This window comes from Terrapene carolina, unplaced genomic scaffold (assembly GCF_002925995.2).
Source record: "Terrapene carolina triunguis isolate 2854851 unplaced genomic scaffold, T_m_triunguis-2.0 Scaffold62, whole genome shotgun sequence".
Taxonomy (NCBI): domain Eukaryota; kingdom Metazoa; phylum Chordata; order Testudines; family Emydidae; genus Terrapene; species Terrapene triunguis.
In genome coordinates, this window is record NW_020664413.1 from 25,700,524 (window position 1) to 25,726,195 (window position 25,672).

At 39.1% G+C, this 25,672-nt stretch overlaps 1 protein-coding gene across 24 annotated transcripts in view; it reads right to left on the reverse strand.

Annotated features, from left to right (window-relative positions):
* The window catches only part of NEB (nebulin), a 201,930-nt gene extending 176,998 nt beyond the window's left edge, over positions 1–24,932 (reverse strand). For 23 of the 24 annotated variants that reach the window (XM_029910553.1, XM_029910554.1, XM_029910551.1 and 20 more), the window contains exons 1-20: positions 24,867–24,932; positions 24,042–24,141; positions 23,454–23,524; positions 21,013–21,057; positions 18,326–18,514; positions 16,597–16,704; positions 15,696–15,800; positions 15,275–15,379; positions 15,064–15,168; positions 14,199–14,303; positions 9,681–9,785; positions 9,378–9,485; positions 7,755–7,871; positions 5,401–5,502; positions 5,207–5,314; positions 5,010–5,114; positions 4,197–4,295; positions 1,373–1,477; positions 648–755; positions 451–564 (exon numbers count right to left, since the gene is read on the reverse strand). In XM_029910553.1, coding sequence (XP_029766413.1) covers positions 451–564; positions 648–755; positions 1,373–1,477; positions 4,197–4,295; positions 5,010–5,114; positions 5,207–5,314; positions 5,401–5,502; positions 7,755–7,871; positions 9,378–9,485; positions 9,681–9,785; positions 14,199–14,303; positions 15,064–15,168; positions 15,275–15,379; positions 15,696–15,800; positions 16,597–16,704; positions 18,326–18,514; positions 21,013–21,057; positions 23,454–23,489 — 1,869 coding nt within the window. In that variant the 5' untranslated portion in view covers positions 23,490–23,524; positions 24,042–24,141; positions 24,867–24,932. Of the gene's footprint in view, positions 1–450; positions 565–647; positions 756–1,372; positions 1,478–4,196; positions 4,296–5,009; positions 5,115–5,206; positions 5,315–5,400; positions 5,503–7,754; positions 7,872–9,377; positions 9,486–9,680; positions 9,786–14,198; positions 14,304–15,063; positions 15,169–15,274; positions 15,380–15,695; positions 15,801–16,596; positions 16,705–18,325; positions 18,515–21,012; positions 21,058–23,453; positions 23,525–24,041; positions 24,142–24,699; positions 24,773–24,866 lie in introns of those variants that run through there. The other variant, XM_029910539.1, reaches the window with a different exon arrangement.
* Between the last annotated feature and the right edge of the window lie 740 nt (positions 24,933–25,672).

Genomic DNA, 25,672 nt, shown 5'->3' on the forward strand with positions numbered 1-25,672 from the left:
GAGCTAAGGGAGCAATTTCATTAGCTGGCAGCAGTAGTAGCCTGTTATCCTTCATATGTATTACCCAGTAGAGAGGGATATGACACACACCTTATTAATCTGTTACACAAACAAACCACATTCTGGATAGAATTTCACCCATAGTTAATTGGGACTGCACACTGAGGACTCTCAGGGATGCTATGTTGGGGGGAGGGGCCAGACACCATCAGCAGTGCCAGAGTGTAGGTGGTATCACAGCTCTGCATGCAGAATAAGGGTTCTGCATGAGACACAAACAGCTGGTGCATGGGGAGGGTTGGAGAAGAGCCATTCCCCCACCTACCTTTACATTTTCTAATTAGCCTGTAAGTGCTTTAGAGCTGAGCTTTTGTCTCTGATATGTCTATAAAAGGCCTAGCACACAGTATATAAATGAATAAACAACAACGATAAAAGAAAGACACTTACATCACTCTGCTGTTTGGCCACCTTTGCAGAATGTAACATCTTGGGATCATCATGAATGCTCAGGGCTCCAATCATTTTCCCTTTACTTAGTTCATAGTCTTTCTTATATGCCACCTGCACAGTGAGAACATATATGTGAAACCACACTTCACATTTACAACTAAACAACTGCAGCTACATTCATATTTCATACTTACATCGCTTGCAATTTTACTGTTAGCTTTAGCTGCAAGAAGTGGAATTGCATCAACTTTGATTTCAAATTTTTTAGCTTTAGACCTCTCCCAGTCATACTTGTACCAGTTCTGCGGACATGAAAATAAATGAAGTAAGATATGACATCAACTACTAATCCATCAATTAGAGGATAAAATAACTGTCAATATTTTGAGCCTCTAATTAACATGTTGCTTGTTTAGAACATTAATTTAAACCCAGTTTATCATATCAAACTTTTCAAACTTACTTCTCTTTTACACAAAGACTATTTTGCACCATTGTTGAAGTGGGTGTAAAGATAACTGATTTCCACTTTAAGGCCATCCATTTTATACTGACAATGGTTAGGTTGCTGGTGAGCTGTGACCACTGCCCATCACTATCTCATTGTTCACCTGTGTTCCTCCCTCTGTCTGTATCTATCTGTTGCCTCTTGTCTTATATTTAGATTGTAAGCTCCTTGGGGCAGGGACCGCCTTTTTATTCTGATTTTGTACAGCTCAGTGGGGACCTGATCCATAAGTGGTTCTACTAGGTGCTATGGAACACATATAATTTATTAGTTATCTGGAGTTTTTTCACATCTCCTAATATTTATTCTTGTCATCAGTATTATTTAGAGTTCTTACTCCAGGTGCAAGTCTAAATGCTTTGTTATGAATGTTTCGTGTCATCTACAGGCAGGTGTTACATTAATACTTACATCACTCAGATTATATGCATTGACTCTGGACTGGAGGAATAATGGAGCGTCTGGTGGCATGTGGCATTTGTATTTCTCATTTTCGTGTTTAGCTTTATAATTCAACTAAAAACAATCAGAAATATTCAAATAAGAAAGGTACAGTCCATGGGACAATAGATAGGTCACAGTGATTGGTTAATACAAGAGGTAAACAAGAGGGTAAATTTTTGTTTCAGATCAAATTTCAGTTTTACAATATTCTGTTTTTCCTGTTTTTTGCTTATCTGAATTTGAGATATATCCTCACTCTATGAGCCAAAACCTCAGCTGCTGTGAATCAGCATAGTCCCACTGATTTCAGTGGACCTACACCAGTTTACACCAGTTGACACTCTAGTTCTCTGTCTTCAGTGCACTCACTAATGCAAGTTAAACAGCTAGGCCAGAATTGTTTACTTTAAGAATAAGAATCCTTAGCCAGGTCTGAAAACAGTTACATTTGTTATCAGTAATTCAGCTCAGTTCTAGTTAAGTAACATTTTTGAAACAGATGTTTATTTTTGCATATCAAGTAGAAAGGCAAGAAAGTAGAAAACGCAGCATGTAAATGCACTAGCCTTTCCCCTGTGAAGAAATAGATTCCCATCTTAATTAAATCACAAGTGAAAATGAGAGTGATGATCTCATTCTGGTTCCTGTCCGTGCACTAAATCCACTCAGTTGGGAGTGTTAGTTCGGTCGAGATCCAGGACTAGAATAGCACAGGTGTTACATTTCAGGATTGGGATGCGTTGGCAGAAATATATATATAGAAGCTTGCACAATGCTTGACCTTAAAGTGTCTGGATCTAACCAGTTCTTTGCTCTTACAAGCACTAAATTCACTCCAATTTTTAAAGCAAAAAGTTAATCAGTTTAATATGTCATCTTACGAGTATTCTGTTACATTTATGTCATTATTTTAAGTGTCCACAATTCTTTGCTGCAAAAACAAACACAGCAGAATTATGGGCCTTTTCCGTTGACTTCAGTGGGCTTTCAATCGGGACCTAGCAGTATAAATCAATTGTTTGTGATCATTGTTAAAAACGAATAAATAATATGGGACCAATCCCACATGAACTGTCCTTTTTTCCTGGACACAGAAGAATTTCATTGTTTTTTCTTGAAGTAATTATGACAAAATATAATAGAAACACATTCAACATATAACACCACCAATCTCTAATACAGTACTTTTCATCCACACATCTCAAAGCACTTTACAAAAGAGGTAGGATCATTATTCCCATTATACAGATGGGGAAACTGAGGCACAGAGTGGGAAAGTGACTTGTCCAAGGTCACCCAGCAGGCCAGGGGCAGAGCCAGGAATATCATCCAGATCTCCTGAGTCCCAGTCCAGTGCTCTATCCACTAGAACACACTGCCTCTCTACAGAACAGGTGTTAAAGATACCAATGTCTTTTTGACATGACCAACAAGCAATTCTGTTAATCCACCTTGGTTTATTCTGTCTGAGGGCCATACAGCTGGCACATGATGAAGAGTGATGTCTGAGCAAGTGCCTGGTATTGTGTTCGTCCATACAGATCTCCATTGCGAAGGTTCTAGTTGGAATCATAGAATCTCAGGGTTGGAAGGAACCTCCGGAGGTCATCTAGTCCAACCCCCTGCTTAAAGCAGGACCAATCCCCAGACAGATTTTTGCCCCAGATCCTTAAGTGGCCCCCTCAAGGATTGAACTCACACCCCTGGGTTTAGTAGGCCAATGCTCAAACCACTGAGCTATCTCTCCCCCACAAGTTCAAGTTATTTTCCCAGATCCTTTCAATACCACAAGAAGTCGCTGATTAGTCTGTCAAAAGATTTTTAACCACCCTTTCTATGCACTGGAGCTTCTATGCAGAGGCAGCCCTCATTTGGCCATCAGTTAGGTTTTGTTGAAGGACAATTGGACCAGATTAATTGGCCCACTGTTCCAAGTGGGTTTTATGAATGTGTGCTTTCTTATAGGATCACATAATGTCAATATCGGTAACAGACTCGGTATGAAGGGGCAGGGGTGGAGACTGTGTTTAACTATTCTGGAATAAGACACCTCAAAGTGCTGAGTACCCTCAGCTTCCACGGAAGATAATATTAACTGTGGGCACTCAATATCTTTCAAGAAGTGCTCAGCACTTTGCAGTATCAGGCCAGAAGGGCCAAATTATGCCCTCACTTTCACAAATGTAAATCCCATGGACTTCAGTGGGAGGTAAATGAGGGTAGAACTGGTCCTAAAACAGTTCAACAATAAAGTACTTTGTTTCATTATATTGGCCTGATGTTATTTCTGACTATAACTGGAGCTGACCCTTCCATTTTGATATCCACTAAGTATCAAAGAAATTACTGTACATACTTTGAGATTTGCATTTTTGCCTTTCCCCTCTTAATCCATTTAGCAGAATTTATTATTAAACAACATTTGAAGCCAACCAGACACCTAGGTAGAACTGTAAATAATTTTTAGTACATTCTGGTTGACAACTATCAGTTGCTTATAGCTGTAAGACAAATACAGAAGTAACAGAATACAGGGTAAATATGGGCTAGATCCAAAACTCCAGATCAGACAACACAACTTTGAGGAGGATTTGAAATCTGAATCTTGATCTGAATTTGAGACTCATGCCATTATCTATAGTTTATTACTGTAACCTCATTGACCTGCACTGGATCTATTACTGCATAGCTGTCACAAGAGGAAGTCACAGAAGAGTCGTTGAAATATTTTACATAAATCAGTGTGAAAATGTGATCTGTTATGTTTTGCTTAATTTGTCAGGCTACTTACTTCACTCAGCTGCTTGGTATTGATCTGTGCTTGAACTTGTACTGGAGAATCGGTCACTTGTGTAAATTTGATTTGATCAGGATGCTTTTTGTAGGTATTCTGGAGGAATAATAATAAAATATGTTTCAAATACATACATATAAATAAAGTTTGCTATCTAATAAGATACTGTAATATTGCATTACTAAATACTAACTGTACCCCCAGTAATGATACATATTGTAATGGAATATAAAACTGTATGATAATAATTAGCCACTATGTGGCGCCATGAGTAACATAAGTTACCAGAGCTGGTAACAGCCAGAGCTTGGGTTTGCATTAAAGGATCTTATTGTGAACACATCTTGTGTATCTCTCTGGAAAGGAAGCTCTGTAACCTGTCCATATCTGGAACAGAAATCTGACCTGCAAGTAGCAGCCCTGCAATCTACCACGTACAAGGTATACATGGCATTTATAGTCTGATCCAGTGGGTCTCATTATGATTTATTCTATAAAAATTAGAAAACTAGGGGCAAAGTTGTGTTTAGAACATTTGATGTGAAAAACGCTACATAGAGCAGAGCAGCAGCCTTCTGTGGTTACACCCCTCCGAAAAAAATAAATAGACTAAGCACATCCTGACCACTAGGTGTCACGAGACACTCCTGAAAACAATACATATGAATGTGGCCTTTAAAAATCACATGTTCAAATAATCCAAAACACATGGAAGTCAACAGTAATCTTTCAATTGACTTTCATGGACTTTAGGTGAGTCCCTTCTGCAACTAACTGGTTTCCTTTCAACAATTATTGCCACATACTTACATCTTTGCACTGGTCTAATTTCTTTATAACTTCATACTCTTGAGTTATGGTTTGAGGGAAGTAGCATTTTGTCTTGTCCTCCTCGTAATCTGCTTTGTAATTTTTCTAGGGAATAAAATGACATTAGATAGTAAGCAAAGTGATCTTGTCTTGCAATGAGAGTATGGTGAAATCAACACAAACACTGTCATACTTACATCACTCTTCATAGCTGCAACGTTCATGTAGTGTGTATGATATGGGTTCTCATAGCTGCCTACATAATGTCCCAAAATATTCTTTTGATATGCATCTTTATATTTAACCTGCAGAAAAAAAATCACATATTTATAAATATATATAACTGAGAAAGTCATGTCTGAAATACAGGAACAATTACAACAATACTTACATCACTGAAGTTTTTCAGAACATTATCAATTTGAAACTTTGGAGTGTCACAATAATTAATGCTTGTTGCTTTTGACTTTTCATAGGCTTCCTTGTATAATTTCTGCAAAAGAAAATAAAGTCAGGTGTTGAGATGAGTTCCTGTCTGCATCCTGTAAAACTTGCCCATACCGGTATTGCCCTGGCCTCTTCTTTTGTCATTCAGTGTTGCACGCATTCTAAAGCAATATGCATTTCCTCACCTTTTGGGGGAGAAGCCAGACTTTGAGGCACCTGCTCCCCTACTTGGTGTAAACTTTGCTTGTGCCAATCAGAAACGAACACAAACAGGTTTTGGGCCCCGTCCCCTATGACACTTCTATGATGTCATAGTTGGTACTTTATGGGCCTGCCTGCCATGTGCAGGCAGGGAGAGGAGAAAGAAAAAACGAATCCTGTGTATCCTGTGTACACCCATAACCGAGCCTGATCACCTCAAAGCCTCTCTCTCAGCTCACGTGTTTCAAGCAGAGTTTCTATGTTTGCCGGTCGTTATGCGTTGGTTTGTATTTGTAAGTATCAGTTATTACTAAATGCTGCATCTTTGTTTATAAATATTGTTAGTAGATATTTTAGTCATTGTGTGTTTTAAGTTTCATTTAACTCTATTAGCTAATCAAACCCTGCTCCCTTACCCCTTGTAATTATCCCCAATAAAACTTTAAATTGATTAATTTTAGTTGTGTGTGTGTGTGTGTCAGCAGTTTGCATCGTGACCCATACGCTCCTTGCATCCCTTACCAATATAGTCTATTGCCACATGCAGCCTGGTAAATAACAGGCCTGCATTTTCTTTCGCCCCTGCGTGCCCGTGGCAATCCACATCAGGTAATACAGAAGATTTCGTGGAAATTCATTCATTTCCACCAGCAGAAATGATACTCTGACTGAAGCCTTTAGTGATAACATTTTGAAATGACACTAAGAAACAAAAGCAAGCCATCAGCTTGACAAGGCAATAATCTGCTAATGTAAAAAGCAGAGATGGGATTGAGCTGCAAAGTTTGGATCTGTATCTATGTTTTGCTGAAATGTCCATGTGATAGGCTCTAGGGTGTCAGTCCATTATATATAGGGGGCAGATGCTAAGTTCAGATCTAATTCCAGAGCCAAACTTTTCCAAAGGTCATGGTGTTCCGATCCTGGGTTTTGGTACATCCCTGTCTCTGGTGAAAATTCTGAGGATATAAAGCAAAAGGGGGAAGAGCAGGGAACAACCTATAGTTAAGGCTATTTTATTTTCAGATTTACTTTTCAGGTTGTTAAGCACAAGTCAATTTATGCAGCACTTCTGCTTCTGAAGAATAATTTTTATGAAACATGTTAAACTAGAACATGTCTAGATAGAATCTACCTAGAATCCCTTTCAGCAATTAGGAGACAGGGGCAGACGATAGTATTACCAAATCTCGTACGATTTTATCACAAGTGCCATGGCAATTGGTGCTTTTCATAAAGCCCCAGGCATGGGAGTAGGTGAGAATCTCTGCTGTCCCCCCCCCCTTTTTTTTTTTAAGTAAACTTCAGCTCCTCATGGTTGGAGAGAAAAGCTTGAAAACATGACTTAAGAGTTCCCTAAAGGCTCAAAAATCAGAAAGCAAATAAAAAGCACCCAAAATATATTTATTTTTTAACATATCTCTTGATTTTTAAGCCTGTCTTGTGATTTTTAGGGGGGGCTGACTCATAATTTTTGAACCCTTGGCAGGGCCGTAACTAGGGCAGGCTCCTTCGGGGCAGAGGCAAGAGCGTGTCAGGGGCACAGCTCGGAGCTGGGGAGCACCCGGCTGTCATTACGTCACTGAAGGGAACTATGTATGCGAGTATGTGAGAAATCTACTTCTTTTAGCTTCATCAGACACCCAATGAAAGTTCCGTCCAGCTGTTGGAGAATGGATATGACTCTCTGATCTAGAACACCGTCACAAATACTGCTGTAACAGCTGACAATGACACGGAGACATTAGAGAACAGTCAACTACTCCCTCAACTTGCCAAAACCTCCGTCTTTATCTCTTAAAGAGTTAGTATTGTTGGACTGGGTGGGTGTATCTCACAGTAAACAAAGCTTCATGCGGCAACCTGCAACTACTAAGAGGCTTCAGTGAAGATTATTAATTATTATTATTTATTTATTTGTATTACCGTATGTCCTAGGAGACCTGGTCATGGACCAGGACCCCACTGTGCTAAGCACTGTGCTAACACAGAACAAAAAGACGTTCCCTGCCCCAAGAACCCATACCATAAAGAACGGATGGGCTTGGTTTATATCATATAGCTGAAATATTCAAACTGAACTTTTATGGTACTTACATCACTCAGATGCTTTCCTGAAACTTTTAGCTGTTTCAGCAATGGATTCTCTGTAGCAGGAAGTACATTATAATCTGCAATAGCTTTGCTCTTTTCATAGTCTTCTTTATATTTCACCTATAGAAATTAAATAAAAGTATATTTGGACTGTCTTCTTGGTTAGCCCTTTTCAGAAGGGCTGCTCTTGGAAATGAAGTGAATATCAGAGAAAGAGCATAATTTCTAAGCAACTAAGCCAGAGGTGGGCAAACTACGGCCCACGGGCCACATCCGGTCCGCAGGACCATCCTACCCAGCCCTTGAGCTCCTGGCCGGGGAGGCTCGCCCCCAGCCCGTCCCCTGCTGTCACCCCTCCCCCTCAGCCTCAACTTGCCATGCTGCCAGCTCTCTGGGCGGCGGGGCTGCAAGTTCCTGCCGGGCAGCACGGTGACGTGGCTGGCTCTAGCATGGGAAGGGGGTGGGGAGCGGGGGCTTGAATAAGAAGTAGGGGGTTCGGGGGGGGCAGTCAGGGGACAGGGAGCAGGGGGCGGTTGGATGGGGTGGAGGTTCGGGGGGGCAGTCAGGGGACAGGGAACAGGGTGGGTTGGATAGGCGTGGGAGTCCCGGGGGGCCTGTCAGGGGGCAGGGATGTGGATGGGGTCAGGGCAGTCAGGGGACAGGGAGCAGCAGGGGTTGGACAGAGGGTGGAGTCCCAGGGGGGCAGTTAGGGGGACAAAGAGCGGGGGGGGGGTTGATGGGTCAGGAGTTCAGAGGGGGGCAGTCAGGGGGCAGGAAGTGGGAGGGGGCAGGGGCCAGGCTGTTTGGGGAGGCACAGCCTTCCCTACCCGGCCCTCTATACAGTTTCGCAACCCCAATGTGGCCCTCGGGCCAAAAAGTCTGCCCACCCCTGAACTAAGCTGTTGCTTTATAATGAATATAGCATTCAACAGAATGCCAACTGTTCTTATGTAGCAGCTTTCATTCAGTGTGTCCCAAGAAGCTTTGTACCCTCTAATAGACAATCTCCAAAGTCAAATCCTTATTGCCCTGGATAATCCATAAACAGATATATACAGATCCAAGGCTCTGTTTCTAAACCAGTGGGTCATACTTCCAGCGCCACAAAAGACAATCAGGGGAGATTGTCAGGCACTGAAAAATTTATTACAATCTAAAGCAAAAAAATCTCATTCCCCCACTCCCTCCTCTCATTCTCCCACCTTTACCTTTCAAAGTCAAATATACTCCAGCAACCTCTTGAAATACACGCACAAATAAATTATATAGATGTATCATTGTTATCAAAGTGTAACTGTAAGGAGATCACAGAAATTTTGGACATTGAATAAGGGATTGTCAACCAGAAAAGGTTGAGAATCACTGATCTAGGAAATGTCTTAAATAGGGAAATATTGGGCCAGATCCTCAGCTGGTGCGACTGCATAGCTCTGTTGAAGTCAATGAAATTATATTGATTTACATCAGCTGAGGATCTGGCCCATAATAGAAGTCTCAGACAGAACAAGGAAGAAAGTTCTGTATCAAAGGGGCTTCACAGCTGAAGTTCTTGAATATAATTTGGAGTCATCAGAAGTTTGGCAGAAGTGGAACCAAACTAAGTAAATGGGGGAATTCTTAACTTACTTTACTGGCAGCAATTCCAACTCGCTTATTAGCCTGGTACTCTGGAGTGTCAGTTTGCATAAAGTAGATTTGGTCTTTCATGAGCTCATACTCTTCCTGGTATTTTCTCTGTAAGCAACGGAAAAAGAAAACAAAATGTATCAAATAAACTACCATTGCAAAATAGTCATCCATAATATAGCTTAAATAGAAAAAAGAGAAGTACTATAAACAAAGCAGAAAAAATATAGCAGGCATTACAGGGTTGATAAAAATACAGGATACAAACATACATTTGGCCCAGTGTCTAAATAACTCTCTTACCATACTTAAATTATCAGCATTCATCCTTGCAACTGCAACTTCATAGCAAGGAGTTTGACTCCACTTGCCTTTAATCTTATTTTCATAGTCTTCATGGTACTTAAACTATAACAAAATGAAACAATGTATATTAATCATAAGAACGGCCATACTGGGTCAGACCAAAGGTCCACCTAGCCCAGTATCCTGTCTTCCAACAGTGGCCAATGCCAGGTGCCCCAGAGGGAATGAACAGAACAGGTTAATCATCAAGTGATCCATCCTCTGTTGCCCATTCCCAGTTTCTAGCAAACAGAGGCTAGGGACCCCATCCCTGCCCATCCTAGCTAATAGCCATTGATGGACCTATCCTCCATGAACTTATCTAGTTCTTTTTTTAACCCTATTATAATCTTGGCCTTCACAACATCTTCTGGCAAAGAGTTCCAGAGGTTGACTATGCGTTATGTAAAGAAATACTTCCTTTTGTTTGTTTTAAACCTGCTCCCTATTAATTTCATTTGGTGACCCCTAGTTTTTGTGTTATTAGAAGGAGTAAATAACATTTCCTTATTTACTTTCTCCACACCAGTCATGGTTTTATAGACCTCTATCATACCTCCGCCCCAGTCGTCTCTTTTCCAAGCTGAAAAGTCCCAGTTTTATTAATCTCTCCTCATACGGAAGCTGTTCCATACCCCTAATCATTTTTCTTGCCCTTTTCTGAACCTTTTCCAATTCCAATATATCTTTTTTGAGATGGGGCGACCACATCTGCATGCAGTATTCAAGATGTGGGTGTACCATAGATTTATATAGAAGCAATAAGATATTTTCTGTCTTATTATCTATCCCTTTCTTAATGATTCCCAACATTCTGTTAGCTTTTTTGACTGCTGCTGCACATTGAGTGGATGTTTTCAGAGAACTATTCACAATGACTCCAAGATCTCTGTCTTGAGTGGTAACAGCTAATGTAGACCCCATCATTTTATATGTATAGTTGGGATTATGTTTTCCAATGTGCATTACTTTGCCTTTATCCACATTGAATTTCATCAGACATTTTGTTGCCCAGTCACCCAGTTTTGTGAGATCCCTTTGTAACTCTTTGCAGTCTTTTTTGGACTTAACTATCTTGAGTAGTTTTGTATTGTCTGCAAATTTTGCCATGGCACTGTTTACCCCTTTTTCCAGATCATTTATGAATATGTTAAATAGGACTGGGCCCAGTACAGACCCCTGGAGGACACCACTACTTACCTTTCTCCATTCTGATAACTGACCATTAATTCCTACCCTTTGTTTCCCCTCTTTTAACCAGTTATTGATCCATGAGAGCTTACTTTGCTTAAGAGCCTTTGGTGAGGAACCTTGTCAAAGACTTTCTGAAAATCTAAGTACACTATATCCACTTGGTCCCCCTTGTCCACATGCTTGTTGACCCCCTCAAATAATTCTAGTAGATTGGCGAGGCATGATTTCCCCTCTACAAAACCCATGTTGACTCTTCCCAAACAAATTATGTTCATCTATGTGTCTGACTATTCTGTTCTTTATTATAGTTTCTATCAGTTTGCCTGGTACTGAAGTCAGGCTTACTGGCCTGTAATTGCTGGGATCACCTCTGGAGCCCTTTTTAAAAATTGGCGTCACATTAGCTATCCTCCAATCACGTGGTACAGAAGCTGATTTAAATGATAGGTTACAGACTACAGTCAGTAGTTCTGCAATTTCACATTTGAGTTCCTTCAGAACTCTTGGGTGAATACCATCTGGTCCTGGTGACTTATTACTGTTTAATTTATCAACTTGTTCCAAAACCTCCTCTAATGACACCTCAACCTGGGACAGTTCTTCAGATTTGTCACTTAAAAAGAATGGCTCGGGTTTGGGAAGAATGGCTCAGGTCTGGCTATAATCCTGCTATAATGAACTGAATTAAAATAAAATAAAATAAAATATCAATCTCTCTGGAATAGCCCTTTATTTTTGCCTTACATGTTTGTTTTCAAAACTGTTTGTTATTTTTAAAAATTGCTTCAAGTTTTTCAAGTGCCTCAAATCCATTTTATCTGCTATTGTCATGGATGTTTTGGTTTAATTATTCCATTGCTTGGTTAACGCCTAGTTCCTTCTTGATAACTCCTTTTCAGTTGATTAGCTGAAACAAGTCTTAGATTCAACAATATTCTCACCAATATGGAGGTTGCTTGCTGTTGGTTTTCTCCTCTATGGGAGAATACTGACGCAGATCCTTTTGGTTTAATCTGACTTAGATTCTAGGATACACAAGCTGAAATTTTCAAAAGTGCCCAAGGAAATCTACCTTAGGATACTTCGAAAATTCTAGACATAGAATATATGGATCTCTCCCTCTCTCACCCAAAATCATCTACAGTTCACTGGACAATGAGCACCATGCTTGGAAAATGTATAGCTGTTTATAATTTACACCAGCATTTTGGCAATATAAATTAGATTGTTCAATCATTGCCAAATCCTGCTCCCCTCCCCCAGCAATTGTCACCATTTTTCTCTTTTACACAATTGACCATAAGAGGAAAGGCAATGTCCTTTTAAGTGCACTTCAATTTATCCACCTCCATGTTTATAAATGTGTCTTGGTTTCTCTTGAACAGTGTTTTAGGTGGTGCAGATATACTGCTCATATACATTAGATTTAATAGTCTGATTTACCTATTTCTAAAACAATGTGTTATTCTATCAGGGAAACTAATTTCACAAGCCAAAATTCTACCTCTGCTTGTTCCAAAGCTTACTCAGTGAATCCAATGATCTCTTTTAATAACAAGCGCTCTTATTTTCTGCAGCTTGTACATGCTCTGCACTGAGGCAGCTTCAGTTGTGAACTACTATCCATGACTTCTCACTAACACACATATTTTCCCCTACTGACTCAACTAGAATTTCCTGCTACTGCAGACACAACATGTCACAGAACCAAAGTGGACCACCCAGATTTATGCAGGGTTTGCACACCCTTTACATGGTGCATATGATTACTATCAGCTTGTTCTCAAGCTCATCAGAAATAAACTATTGTCTGCTCCAGTCTAGTTCCTATCTGTTTCCTAATGGATGCAGTGCAAAGGTTTTGACTTGGTGCCATCATGCTTCAGGCTACATTTTGATACTCCAGTTTATTTGCATGCTTCAGAAAATCTGAGCACTTCCATGCTGCTTCAGTTCTTATGCCACTCATAGAGACCGGCTATGGAAAACAATGCTAACAAAATGCTCTTGTTTTCACTGGCATGAACTACATATAGCCTGTTGACTGCTACTCATATTTCATTAACTTTATATAGTGATCAGTTAGTTCCTGCTGGTTCCATGATAAGGTCTTTTTGACATGCATTTATCTTTTGAGCTACATTTGAGTAAGGTTGCGAAGTAAGGTCCTTCAGCTATCTGAGAAATTTTCTCCAAATAAAATATTTTCTCTCTGCTGATAGCTAAGCTCATCACTATGTTCATCAATGGTTTTTCAACCTCAAGGGTCAATAATTGTGATTCCTTAACACTGTGCTGTAGTTAATTACTAGTACAAAGCAATATGATTATATATCAGCTACTCTTTAGTCACAGTTACATTCGGAACGGAGTTAAAATCCTACTTCTAACTTAGGAGTCTACATGACTTAGTCCCATTTATTTAGCTGAACTTTTATCTCTCTATATTCCATCCCATCTCCTGCATTCTTTGGTACTGATTTACTCTAACTATACCAAAACATAGACTGGAGATGACTGGTGCCAGGGCCTTTGTTAATCATGCCCTAAGGATTCACTGCTTGTTGCCATTAGCTAATTCAGTGTGCAAAATCACGCTGAAGACATCTTGTTTGACAAACTTTTCTTCTAACTGAGATCTGTGAACATGAGGATGTTTGAAATGAAGGACTCTATAATGTGTATAATAATTTTGCATTGAAATTCATATTTAAATATATTCTACAACATGACTACAGCTTGTTCATTTTTAAGATCCCACAGGTGCATTTCATAATCAAAGATCAATTATCCAGTCCTACTAGAAAAATAAATGTGTTCCTTGAGAACAAATTATGGACTCCTTAGAAAATATTATATAATCAAAAATGCACCCATACATACAAACACTTTGCTATTTGAATTTAAACAAGCAACATAGTGGTTATGTTGATCATTATGACCTTCTTTAGCGTACCCCTAGTACAAAGAGGGTGGAGAGAACAGAAAAAGAAGGAGAATGAGAGGATTGAGGAAGGGGAGAGGGGTGTAGGAAAGAAGAAAGAAGAAGGAGGGTGAATATGGGAATTGAAAAAGATGAGGAGGAAAAAAAACCCTGACAATCATCATGGAAGACTAGATGGCAAACATAGATCCCCTTGTGAGGACTGATCTGTTTCTTTCTTTTCTTTCTTTCATTCTTGAACCCAGCCTGTATATAATGTATATGCACTTAAATGATTCTGCGTCTCCAAATCCTTAAGCAAGATGTCTAGTTGGGAGAAAGCGGTGCAGTATACTCACATCACTGCGCTGCTTAGTCACTTTCTTGGCGAGCTCCACATCAGGTGGATCTGGCAGAGAAGTGTATTTAGATTTTCGTTCATCGTGCCCCTTTTTGTAAACAATCTGAAATAATTCAAGGAGTAAACATTTACAGGAACTGCCTGTTTAAATAAACAACAGAACAATTTACTCCTGACCTCTCTAACACTTCCATTAACAGAAGCAGTCATTTCCACTGCTGCAAAATAAGCTCTCTCAACCAGTGTAACTACTACAGTGTTCTTTAAGAAAGAGAGAAATTACTAACCTGCTAGGGGACTTTTGAAATACATTAATAGTTTGGATTTCAGAGCCCTGATCCTATGAGGTGCTGAATGCCCTCAACAGCCACTGACATCTCTTATATAGCTCCTTAACCAAGGAGGTATTCAGTTCTTCAAGTGCTTCTATAAACATTAATGAATTAAACCATTTCTGTGAAGTAGGGAAGTATTGTTATCCCTGTTTTACACATGGGAGAACTGGGTGTATAGGCCCAATCCTGAAAAGTTCTCATTGTCTCCTGAGAGATGTTAAACACTCTCATATCCCATTGAAAACAGTATCCTAGAAGATTGGGCCAGTAACGGTTTAATTACATTAATTCTTCTGAACACAACTCAGAATCGCCAGTCTCTTCAGATTTTATAAACATTCAACGCATTCAGTGCTTTTCAACAGACATAGCACTACCGTTTTCATAAATATCCACACTGCATCTTGGGACTGATTCTCTACTCCCTTATAGTGGTTTTATGCCAATGCAAATCCACTGAGAAGTCTCTAGAGGTAAATCAGCGTGACACCACTCTATTGAAATGGGCAATTAGGCTTTGCTACTTACATCACTAAGAACCTTTTGGGCCTTTGCTACTCTCCTCAACTCTGGACTGTCATTGTATGGGTAGAATAATGTTTTGTCTTGCTCCCAATCTTCTGTGTACAGTTTCTTAAAGAGAGAAAAAAGTGTCAGGAAGTAATTACTTGGAATGAAATAACCACTCACTAGCAATGATACATGCACTACACTGCCCCGGAGCAGAAGCTGCTCTTACCTTACTGAACATTGCCGTATTTTTTATTGCCTGCACAAGCTCTGGAGCATCGGGGGGAAGAAGGTACTTATCCTTATTCTCCTCCCAGTTCTGTTTGTATAAAACCTGGACAGAAAGACCAGCATGTTGGTTAACTGTGCTTGTAGGAAAGCACTAAAATGTGTTAGTACATAGCCAGCTTTTTCAAAATGTTGAGGAAGAAAAAGTCTCTAACAAAGAAAACCCACTGATTACCTCAATGAGGAACATTTCAAATTATAACACTTTTCTCTCTTGCTCAGTTGTTTCTCTGCTAATTATCTTCCTATGTTACTTTGAAATTTTGATACAATCATTCTTAGGGCCCTGACCTACACACTTTACTCATGGCTTGCTGCTACTGATGTCCACAACCCTCTCACAGAGTCACTCACACTCTTACCTTGCTCACTTGCTGCGACACCTTCTTTGCATGTTCTATGTCCTTTGCTTTTTCATCAACATGGCAAATAGTCTTTGCAACATCACCAGCCATACGATATTTAACCTAGATCAAGACATGCCAAACACAATTAATTGGGAGAAGTATTTATCAAGAAAACATCTGAGCTCTAGGACCCTTCCTCTTTGCAGGGTCCCAGGCCCAAACATCTACATCTCAATTAAACAGCCCCTTAACATGAGCCCTGCAAGCCCCGAGTCAGCTGACACAGGCCAGCCATGGGTTTTTAATTGCAGTGTAGACATTCCCTAAAAGGTACCTAGTTTGTGTTAACACAGTGCTACTTGAAATGGGACTACAACAACGCAAATAAGTACCTTTTAGAGCACATCAGCAGGGTCTATTAAGGGCAGCTGTTTGTTATGTGGTTATATGAAAAGAGAAGTGTTTAAGCACATTTTGAAAGGTCTGATTTTGCAGTATTCAGGCAATATTTCCATTGACTTCAACAGGAATTCCACATGCAGAACAATGACAGGATGTAGCCAGCAGTGTCATTTAATTCAGTGCTTTATACTTTAATCAACATTTTCCCAGCATCCTATCTTTAATTTCAGATAAAAGTTTTTCAAACCCCTTTTGGCCACAGCCACCTGGAATTATTATCCAGCTGATCAAGGACCATTATCTCTCCTTCCTTGTTGCCAAGGCCTAAATCCCAGACTGAATTCTAGACTTTTAAGCTTGTCACAGAGACCTTGGCAATGTTTCTGCTAAGCTTCCAGACTGGATTGCATAACATTATCTATTGGGTTACTGCCAATAGTTAAAATATGTAACCCAGGAGATGCAGCCCCTTACCAATTTATATCTCATTTGATTTATCAGGCCTAGCACATACCTCACTGAGCTGATCTTGCACTTTCTTAATTCTCCGAAGTTCTGGGGTATCAGCTGTGCTAGCATATGGCTTTCCTTTTTCTTTTTCAAACTGCTGTTTGTATTTGTTCTGAAAGAAAACAAGACTGAACATTACTCAGACAAACCCCCAAAGTTCTGGAGAAGCTTTAGCTAGAGCAGTCATCAATGTTTATTTTCACTGGGTTAGCAACACTGGGCCAGATCATCAAATAGCGTAAATCAGCGTAGCTTCATTGAAGTCAATTGAGTCCCATTGGAGCCAAAGGAGGAGTGCTGATTTACACCAGCTGGGGATCTGGTACACTGTAACAAATAGAATAGTCTGTTTCTCCTCTTGAGCTCACTTCAGATCACCCAGCTATGACACAGGTTAGGCCCGTAGGGAGTTTGGTTTTGCTATCATAACAATTATTCTATAAAAATCACGTAGCTAACAAAATTGTATTCAGATATCTGAAAACACAATGGCTTAAGCTGTGCTCTTATTTGTAGCTGTGTAACCCCACTGAAGTCAATGGGGCTGCACAGGTGGAAATAAGAGCAGAATTTGTCCCAGTGTTTCTATGGCTTTACAATATTAATATGACACACATATTTTTAAAATAATATAATGAATGTAGCTGCTTAGATATGCTGAAAATCCACATGACCTGATCCTGTTCCCATTGGTGTCAATGGCAAAGCTCCCAATGACTTCAATGAGATCAGGATCAGGCACATTGAATTTAATAAATTAAAGCTGGGCTTAATAAAAAAGAGGCCTATGGCACCCAACTCCCATTGATTTTCACTTTGAGTTGGGCAGTCTCCCCACTTAAAATGTTTGCTATAGTCAAGTTGCTGGTTTTATTTGCATGAGGTGCACTACTACTACTACAATTTTAAAATACTCCCTGCATGTTGTGGGCTCAATCCTACAGCCCTTATTCAAGTGAGTGTCCTTGTTCACAGGATTAGGAGTATTTGTGTGTAATGTTTGCAGGACTGGGCCCTGGATTATGATCTGTCATGTCCTTCCTCCCCTCCCCCTGGACCAATTCAAACAACAAAATAAGTTATCACTTCCATCACATTACCATTAATTTTTTCTACCCTCTTTTCCCATCTTAGAATGTAAAAACACTTCATAGGCATTAATTGTGCCTCACAACACTTATGTATTTAGAGCGGGGCATGAAGTGGCACCCCAGATTGGCACCACTTTCTTCAAGCTTTTGGGAAAGTTTGGATCCAGATCTGGACTTTGCAGCTTGGCCCTTTGTCTATAGTTGGCCAAAAATGAAAAACAAACAAACCAATCATGCTTGAGCTTTGGGTAAGTTCACAACTCAGGTCTATCTTTAATTATCATTCCAACTGAGGTGTGTAAACTGAGGCAGAGAGAGGTTAAATAAATTTTCCAGCAGAACACAAAGAGTCAGTGAGAGAGCTAGGAATGGACATCGGGAATCCTGGCTCTCAGATATCTGTTATAACCAATAGAACTCATGCCCCTCCCTCAAGCCACTTTTTGTGACATCATGATTCACTACCGTAACAATGAGTGAATCAGGCAATGATGTAAACTCCTCTTTCACTGTAAATATCAGTAATCAACAAGGATGAGAAAGGAAATACAGAAGAGGACATTACAGTGATATTAGGGTTTGCGATGATGTGCATATTTGATTTAAAGAAACAAACAGGAAGACACAAGTGTATGAGTTTACCTGACTGAACAGATCCTGCATTTTATGACTGTGTTTCAGGTAAGGTGTCATAAACTTGGACGAATCCACTTTTATCTTTTTCATCCTCTTTCTGACTGGCGGTGCAGCTTGCTCAATGGTTCCTGAGGTGCCTCTGGGGCCAGTAGTTCCAGTGGTGGTGGTGGTGGTGGTGGTGGTCTCCATGATTACCTGGGAATGTGGGCAATATGTATTTATTGGATTTTTAATTATAAGCCATAATTTTGCAGCAAGAACTTTTTAACTCTCCTATCTGATGAAATGGCATTTAATTCCTACTCAGGACCCCCCCACAGTGGTAACTGAGCTACAATGTGGGCCACTTTTCCTACTGGGATTGCCCAATGTGCCTAGTACACATCATCCAAGCAGGCAGTGTGAAGACTCTGCAGATTAGCCAATTTCTAAATCAAGCTTCTCTGGTTTTTATCCAGCAGCTCTGGAGTCTGGAGGGTATTCTGCTGCCATCATTCCATATGCGTATCTCTCATTGACGTCAGAGGGAACCTTGAGGGTAGATTGATGACAGATAGGCCCGAAGTGTAGAAATGATCTGAATACTAAGGGCTATATTGGGAGTATTGGAGGGAACACATATCCACACATTCACAGCTCCTGTTGATGTTACTGGGAGATGTGAATGTAGATGAAAGGCACTTATCAGCCTTCAAAAGGAATAGCCTTCCCCCAAAAGAGGAAAGAAATTGAGATAGCAAGATAAACATGACTAAACCCTTCCGATCTTCACAATAACTATAAGATTCACTAGGTGATTGAATGTATGTTCAGAATCCAGTTTTTCTACTAACCTGCATGTCCTGATGTGGATAGTCAGATCATAATCACAGAAGAGACTATCTGATATATGTATATAAGCAGTGGGTATAGCTCAGTTGGAAAGAGACTCAATTTCCTTTTAACAATCTATATATTTGTTCATGCTGTAGGCAATGGTTTTAATACAAGTAAGATTTGAATTAAAAACACTAAAAGAAATTATTATAACTTACAAAAATAAAATTGTTTCAAAAGTGCATGGATAAGGAAGCATCAAGTCTTGGTTCATAATAGATTTGCTAAAAAAAAGGAAAGCCTTCAAAAGGGAATGAATGAAGCTCAGATTTCTTGACAGTTATTTGCATTAATATGACGTAGAATAGCAAATATATTGAGCATTAGCTAAAGAAGAAAATGTTGGCAATACTTATCTTTCAAAATGCTTTATTCTGTGGGCACTAGTTGTGTTTCACTAATAATGTTCCAATATGTTGTTATTCACTTTAATGTTGCAACAGGTTAGTCCATATCCATTCATTTCTAATCAGTGAGGAAAGTAATGGCACCTTTTCTGTCATTAAATGGCACTGGAGAATCCTAAATGCATGCATGGTGGTGATAAAACCATGAAAAAAATTACATGTTGTTTCTTGTTACCTATTACATTAGGGCCAAATAATGGTTCAACTGAAGTTGACTCCTATTAACTTCTTTTTTTTTTTTTGGTTTATTACGCCATAAATGTACATAGCACTTTGCAGACAGCTATAAGACATGGTACTTGCCCTGAAGTGTTTACGAAGTTTGGCCCTTAGACAGTAAAACCTTCACACTAGAAAAAAGTTACATGTACCAGTGAATAGACTTAACCAGTGCCTAAATCATGACCTCATAAAAGAAAATGAGCAGAAAAAAAAATGCTTGATTCTGAAAGTACAGTGAGTTTTCCTCTTTCATATTATAACCCAAGGGGTTACAGGGTATTAATACACCACAGACTACAGAAGAAAATCTAATCACATTAATTAGAAAGGCTATAGTGCTTACAGTGACTAATTTTCTATTTAAATAAAAAAAACTACCATCATTAATGTAATGCAAATCTGGTAAGTCAGATATAGAACTATCTGTTGCACCATTGCTTACTTTGAATAATTTGTGGCCATTGATTTCACTGGGTAGTTCATCTTAAAAAACAAATGGCATGACATGGCCTTTTTTTTGGCAGGGGTAGTCCTGAATTACTTACTCAGTAAAAGTTCCTATTTTGTCAATGGGCATTTTACTGGAACAAGGATTCAAGAAAGATTTTGTGACAGGACTCTTTGTTCAAAAGGAAACACTTTACCCACAGAATAAAACTATAAGGCGGTGCGTCTTGATAGCCACAAACTATGAGGAGTATTTCACCTGGAAAAAGCTCTGAGTTGGAATATCCATACGAATGGCCTAATTGCAATTTCAAATTACTTTTATAACTTCCTGGGGGCACTACATCGCAATAACGGAAACAGGAAAAACATAGAAACAATCACTTTGCTTGTGACTAAGTCATACAAAACGAATGAGAATTGAACTGACGTGTAAACATAATAGATTTCAGGAAGAATCTTTCTGTACTTGTCTTCAGAATAGCTGAAGTACATAGGGCATATTAGAGTATACACTAGCCCATGTTTCCTGTTCATGTAATCCATGGCCCAACTTTGAGAGGTACTGAGTGCCCTTGTAAATTAAATAGAAGTCCCTTGAGAAGTAATCTTCACCTATTTCAGCTCATATTTATGCAGTCAGAATGGTGAAATAACCCTCAAAACACAGAATGGTTTATTATGCATTTGGTGCTTTGCATTAACAACATGTCCGTTTGCTCCACATGCAATCTCATTTACCTCCATTGGTTCACCCTCCTCAATGACAGTCTCTTCAGTGTAATACTATAAACAGAGGACAAACCTCATCATTTCTCAAGGTCATGCAGCACAGCAAAATGCCTTCCTTATGTCTTTGAAGCAATAACAAACACAGCTTTCAAACCCAATTTTGGGGGGGATGTAGTTGTGGTTCAGACATGCAGGACCCTCTTTTCCATCCCTGGCAGAGCTCGGAGAATCCGCTCATTTTTATTAATAATAGTAATAATAATAATAATTAGCAATTTGCAAACTAATTAAAATTCTTGTCAGGTAAGTGATAAAGATTATTAATTATCATGGCCATTTTACAGAGGCAGTGAGATTAAATGACTTGCACAAAGCAACAGAGAGAGTCAGTATCAAAGAAACCAGGGTTTCCCAAAAGCCTGGATGACGGTCACTACAATCAAACTTCACAACAGCCCTCTCCATTTTACTGTACCCATTTATACAGATGGGAAAACTGAGACAGACTGGGCCAGAGCCTCAGCTGCTCTGACCCTGTAACATTTCATTGAAGTCAATGGAGAAGAAAAGATGAAGATGGAAATTAAAAAAAAAAAAACAAACACCTAACCCTCATTGACTTCCAGTATTAGTTAAGTGTCCAGCTGCCATTTGTGCCTCTGAAAATCTCATGCACAGTGATTTTCCCCAAGGTCACACAGCACATCAGTATGCACCTTTTGGAACAGGCCCTAAAAGAACTGTGATTAAAATTCAGGCTTTCTAGGGCCTCAGTACTTTGCTCAAATAACTAGAACAAACTACCTCTCATGCGGCCTAATATCTGGTTATGTTTTTGAGTAGCTCCTGTTCAATGCCAACATAGTGTGTCTGACTCACTTTTCCCAAAGTCTCAAGATACTCATCAGTGAAATACTATCTGGTTCTGTGATCAGCTGCATTCTCTGCAAATCACAAATGGCTACAATATCCAATGTAGACGAATACATCCAGAGGTAGGAGAAATATCCCTTAAATGAAATACCCAGTATACTCTTAGCACTCTGTGTGAGTAAAAGAATATTCACTTATTCCAGCAATAATGTTCCTCTCTCTTTAAACAGAAATATCTGGTACAAGTTGATTACACAGATTTACATCCTGTGATTTATATAAAACTAGGGTTATAGATTTAATGATTTTGGAAAGGGCTGAGCTGCTTCAAAATGATACCAGATGCCATTTGTTGCTGTTTTATTTATAACTTCTCCCCTGTGACTATCTCAGGAGGGAGCTAATAAAGCAGAACCATCTGAGGCTGTCCAAGAGATGTAGTTATAGATAGGCATACATTTTTTAAAAAACAAAGCAGGAGGAAATGGAGCTGTCTGGGAAAACATAGCCACATCACACAATTAAAAAAAAAAGGAAATTGACACCTTATCAAAAATAAAATAAATAATTATCAGCCTAAAAAAGGAGATAATTATGGAAGTGGCATTGACTACAATATAACTAGTGGTACAATTAACACTGATATTATTAGTCACTACATACAAGGTGAATCACAGATAATATAGGAAATCATAACAATTTGGAGAAATAGTTCCTTTTATAGCTAGATTCCAAAATACATCTACAGGGACCGTACTAACAGTGACATTTATTTCTTCAGACAAATAATGTAGATATGTAACTAATTGAATTAGCACATCTGCTTCTGACGATCAGAAACATACAGTGTTCAACACTGAAGGCTTCACCCTGCCATCCTGGCTCAGATGAGAAATCCATAGGATTTCTTGTGCGGATCAGAGTTGTAAAATTGGTCACTGAAATAAACATTATCTCCCCCCCCCCCCCCCAGAGGACCCTATGGAAGCCATTCCAGTTGCCCTTATGTATTTTAATGGAATAAACATCGTTTAATAACTAAGGGCAGGTTTATTAATATAGTGTAACCATCTTATAGCAAAGTCATTTTTTCCACTGACATTCACCCATGATAGTAGGCTGTTGTGTCCCTAGTTATTGGGGACTCCTCAAATCATGGCACTACAATGAGGTACAAAGCAATGAGCTTAAATGAGGTCAAATTCATCCCTGCTGTAGCGCCATAGATTTTAGTTCTCTTACACCAGGGTTTAATTTGGCCTCAGATCTACACTGAGTATTCATACTGTATTGACCACATAGGGCTCACAAAAGGCCCCCAATATGGAACTTTCATATTTCTTCCTTGCAATGGGTGGGAAAGGTCACAATCCATATTCAAATAGATACTGGAACAGCAGCCACAGAGGCTCTGCTGTATTGATGGCACTGTTCCCTCTAATGTACCTGCACACACCCAAACTTGGGCAGCAGTTTGCTTATGTATAGAGATGGACACAAGCTATGCATCTTCAAAACATTAATTTGTTACAAGTTCACAAACAAGTAACTCCATTGTTAGAAGATTTTTCTCTTACCTCTATTACCTCCTCATACTCCTCGTCGTCTGCCATTTTCACAGAGTATTCCTCTGCCTAGCACCTATGCACTGGACATATAACAGATGAAAATATAATATTAGCCCAAAGTATTCAAATATTATGAAACTCTATTAGTCAAGTCCATTATGTGTGTGTGTCACGGTGTAATAATTGCTAATACCAATACATTATTTTACTGGCAAGTCAGGAGCAGACCTTTAGCATGTGACTCACAAAAATTAAAGCCCTCATGATGTAACTTTATTTCACTTTATTTCAGACTGCAGTGTTACTGGATTAAGCAACATGCTAATATCAGTTACAATTCAGGTCAAATATATGGAATCCAATGCTGACGTCCAACACATACTGAAGAACAAATAAGAGATGTGGTTATTTGTTAAAATATATGTTTGGAATTTTCCCCACTACAAAATTATCTGGAGAACTCTCCTTATCTGTAATATTTACATAGCCCATTATTTTATTTCATCTCTTGTTTGGATGAGATTTTCCTTGCTAAGTTACAATATAACAAGCAAAAATATAATGAAGAAAAATCTGGCATAATTATTTTTAAATGACCTTAAATTAATGAGGTTAATTTCTCTCTTCCCACCATCAGCCTGTATGGATGCTCCGTTTCTTAGCTTTTGTGGCTTTTTTCTATTTTTTTCCTTCAAACCTAGAAAATATAGAAAACCATATTGTTTGGGTCAATATTTGAAATAAAGGTTATTGCTGCAAAATTCAGATGGATTAATTAATGGAATGGTTATGCTATAGGCCTGTCAAAATTACAGCTTGCTACTAGACAATACATCCCTATTTCTAACGCTGGTGGTAGATGAAGGTTTGGAACAGCTGCTTTAGTCCAAAGATATCTGCCATGTAAGCTAATACTATGGAGTGGTTGGCTGGTTTCATTTAGCTAGCTAAACTGCAATTCCTTCTGAGGCAAGTGAAGACCAGTACTGCAGGTTAAATATAGGAACATACATTATTGTCCCTTTTTAATGCCAATAGGTTGGGAAAAAATGAGAAGAAACCTATTTTGTTAAACCAAACGGCTAACTCATAAAAACAATTCACAAGTGGCATGTCTGGTGAGCAAAGGAGGCTAAAGCTCAGTCTAAGCACAAACATCAGCGGTACATATATGTACTTAACTATAGGGAACGTCTATCCAAACCCCATGTTTTATATCCTCCAGACATAGATCCAAGGATTTCTCTTCACTTACTGTGATTTGCAACCACGCAGGGTCCTTTTCATCACTTCTTGCTTAGGCAAAATACCTATTGACTTGCATGGGTAAGTAGTGAACAGAGCCCTCAAAAAGCTACAGAATAAGAAACTGCCCGATTGGCTCTAAAGAAAAAAAAAACAGGCAAAATAAAATCCGCTTACCAGCAATATTCTACAAACTTTCTTTAGCAGCAAAGCCTCTCCAACTCTTCCCTCCTGAGAAACACTGGGCAAAAGCAAGCCTGATGCATCAGATCCTAAATTATCATGTGGCCAGGCCAGCCAATGAGATTTAGACTTGCTCAAATTTCATATGCTAAATATACCTAGTGATCCTTTAAAAGAGCACCTGTTCAGCAAATCCACAAAGAAAAAGGGAGTTAATCACTTCTTTGGCTTTCAACTAAAACCAAAACATATCAGGGTTTTGACTAAATTGCTTTAGGATTTCTTCTGAAATGGATCTTGATAAAAAAAAAAGATACATAAATTACTGTTGAATGCTGCAAACAAATATCAGTTAGTACCCAGATGGAAAATCCTTTTGTCTGAATGTGTAACGATAATGAATTTGCATTTATACAGCATATTTTACTCTGAGATGGACCTGAACAAAAACCCCAGAATCTATATGCCCCCTAACACTTTGAAGAAAGGTTAGATGTGGATTTGGACTTAGATCTTAACTTCACAGCTCAGGGCCATCTCTATTTTCATCCATAGCAATCCTAAAATGCCTAACAAACTTTACTCACAGTGCAAACTATATCTGTTGGTATTATCAAAGCTTATGGAATATCATACATAGGCACACACTGCTTTAGAAACAAATAATACATGTTCCTTGCAATGAGAAGCTTGCAATTTAATTCAGAAATATATAAGGCTTACGGAAACAATACAGACATAAGATGATAATGGGGCATGCTTCTGTGCAGAAATTTTGGAAGGTTAAGAAATAAAGTATA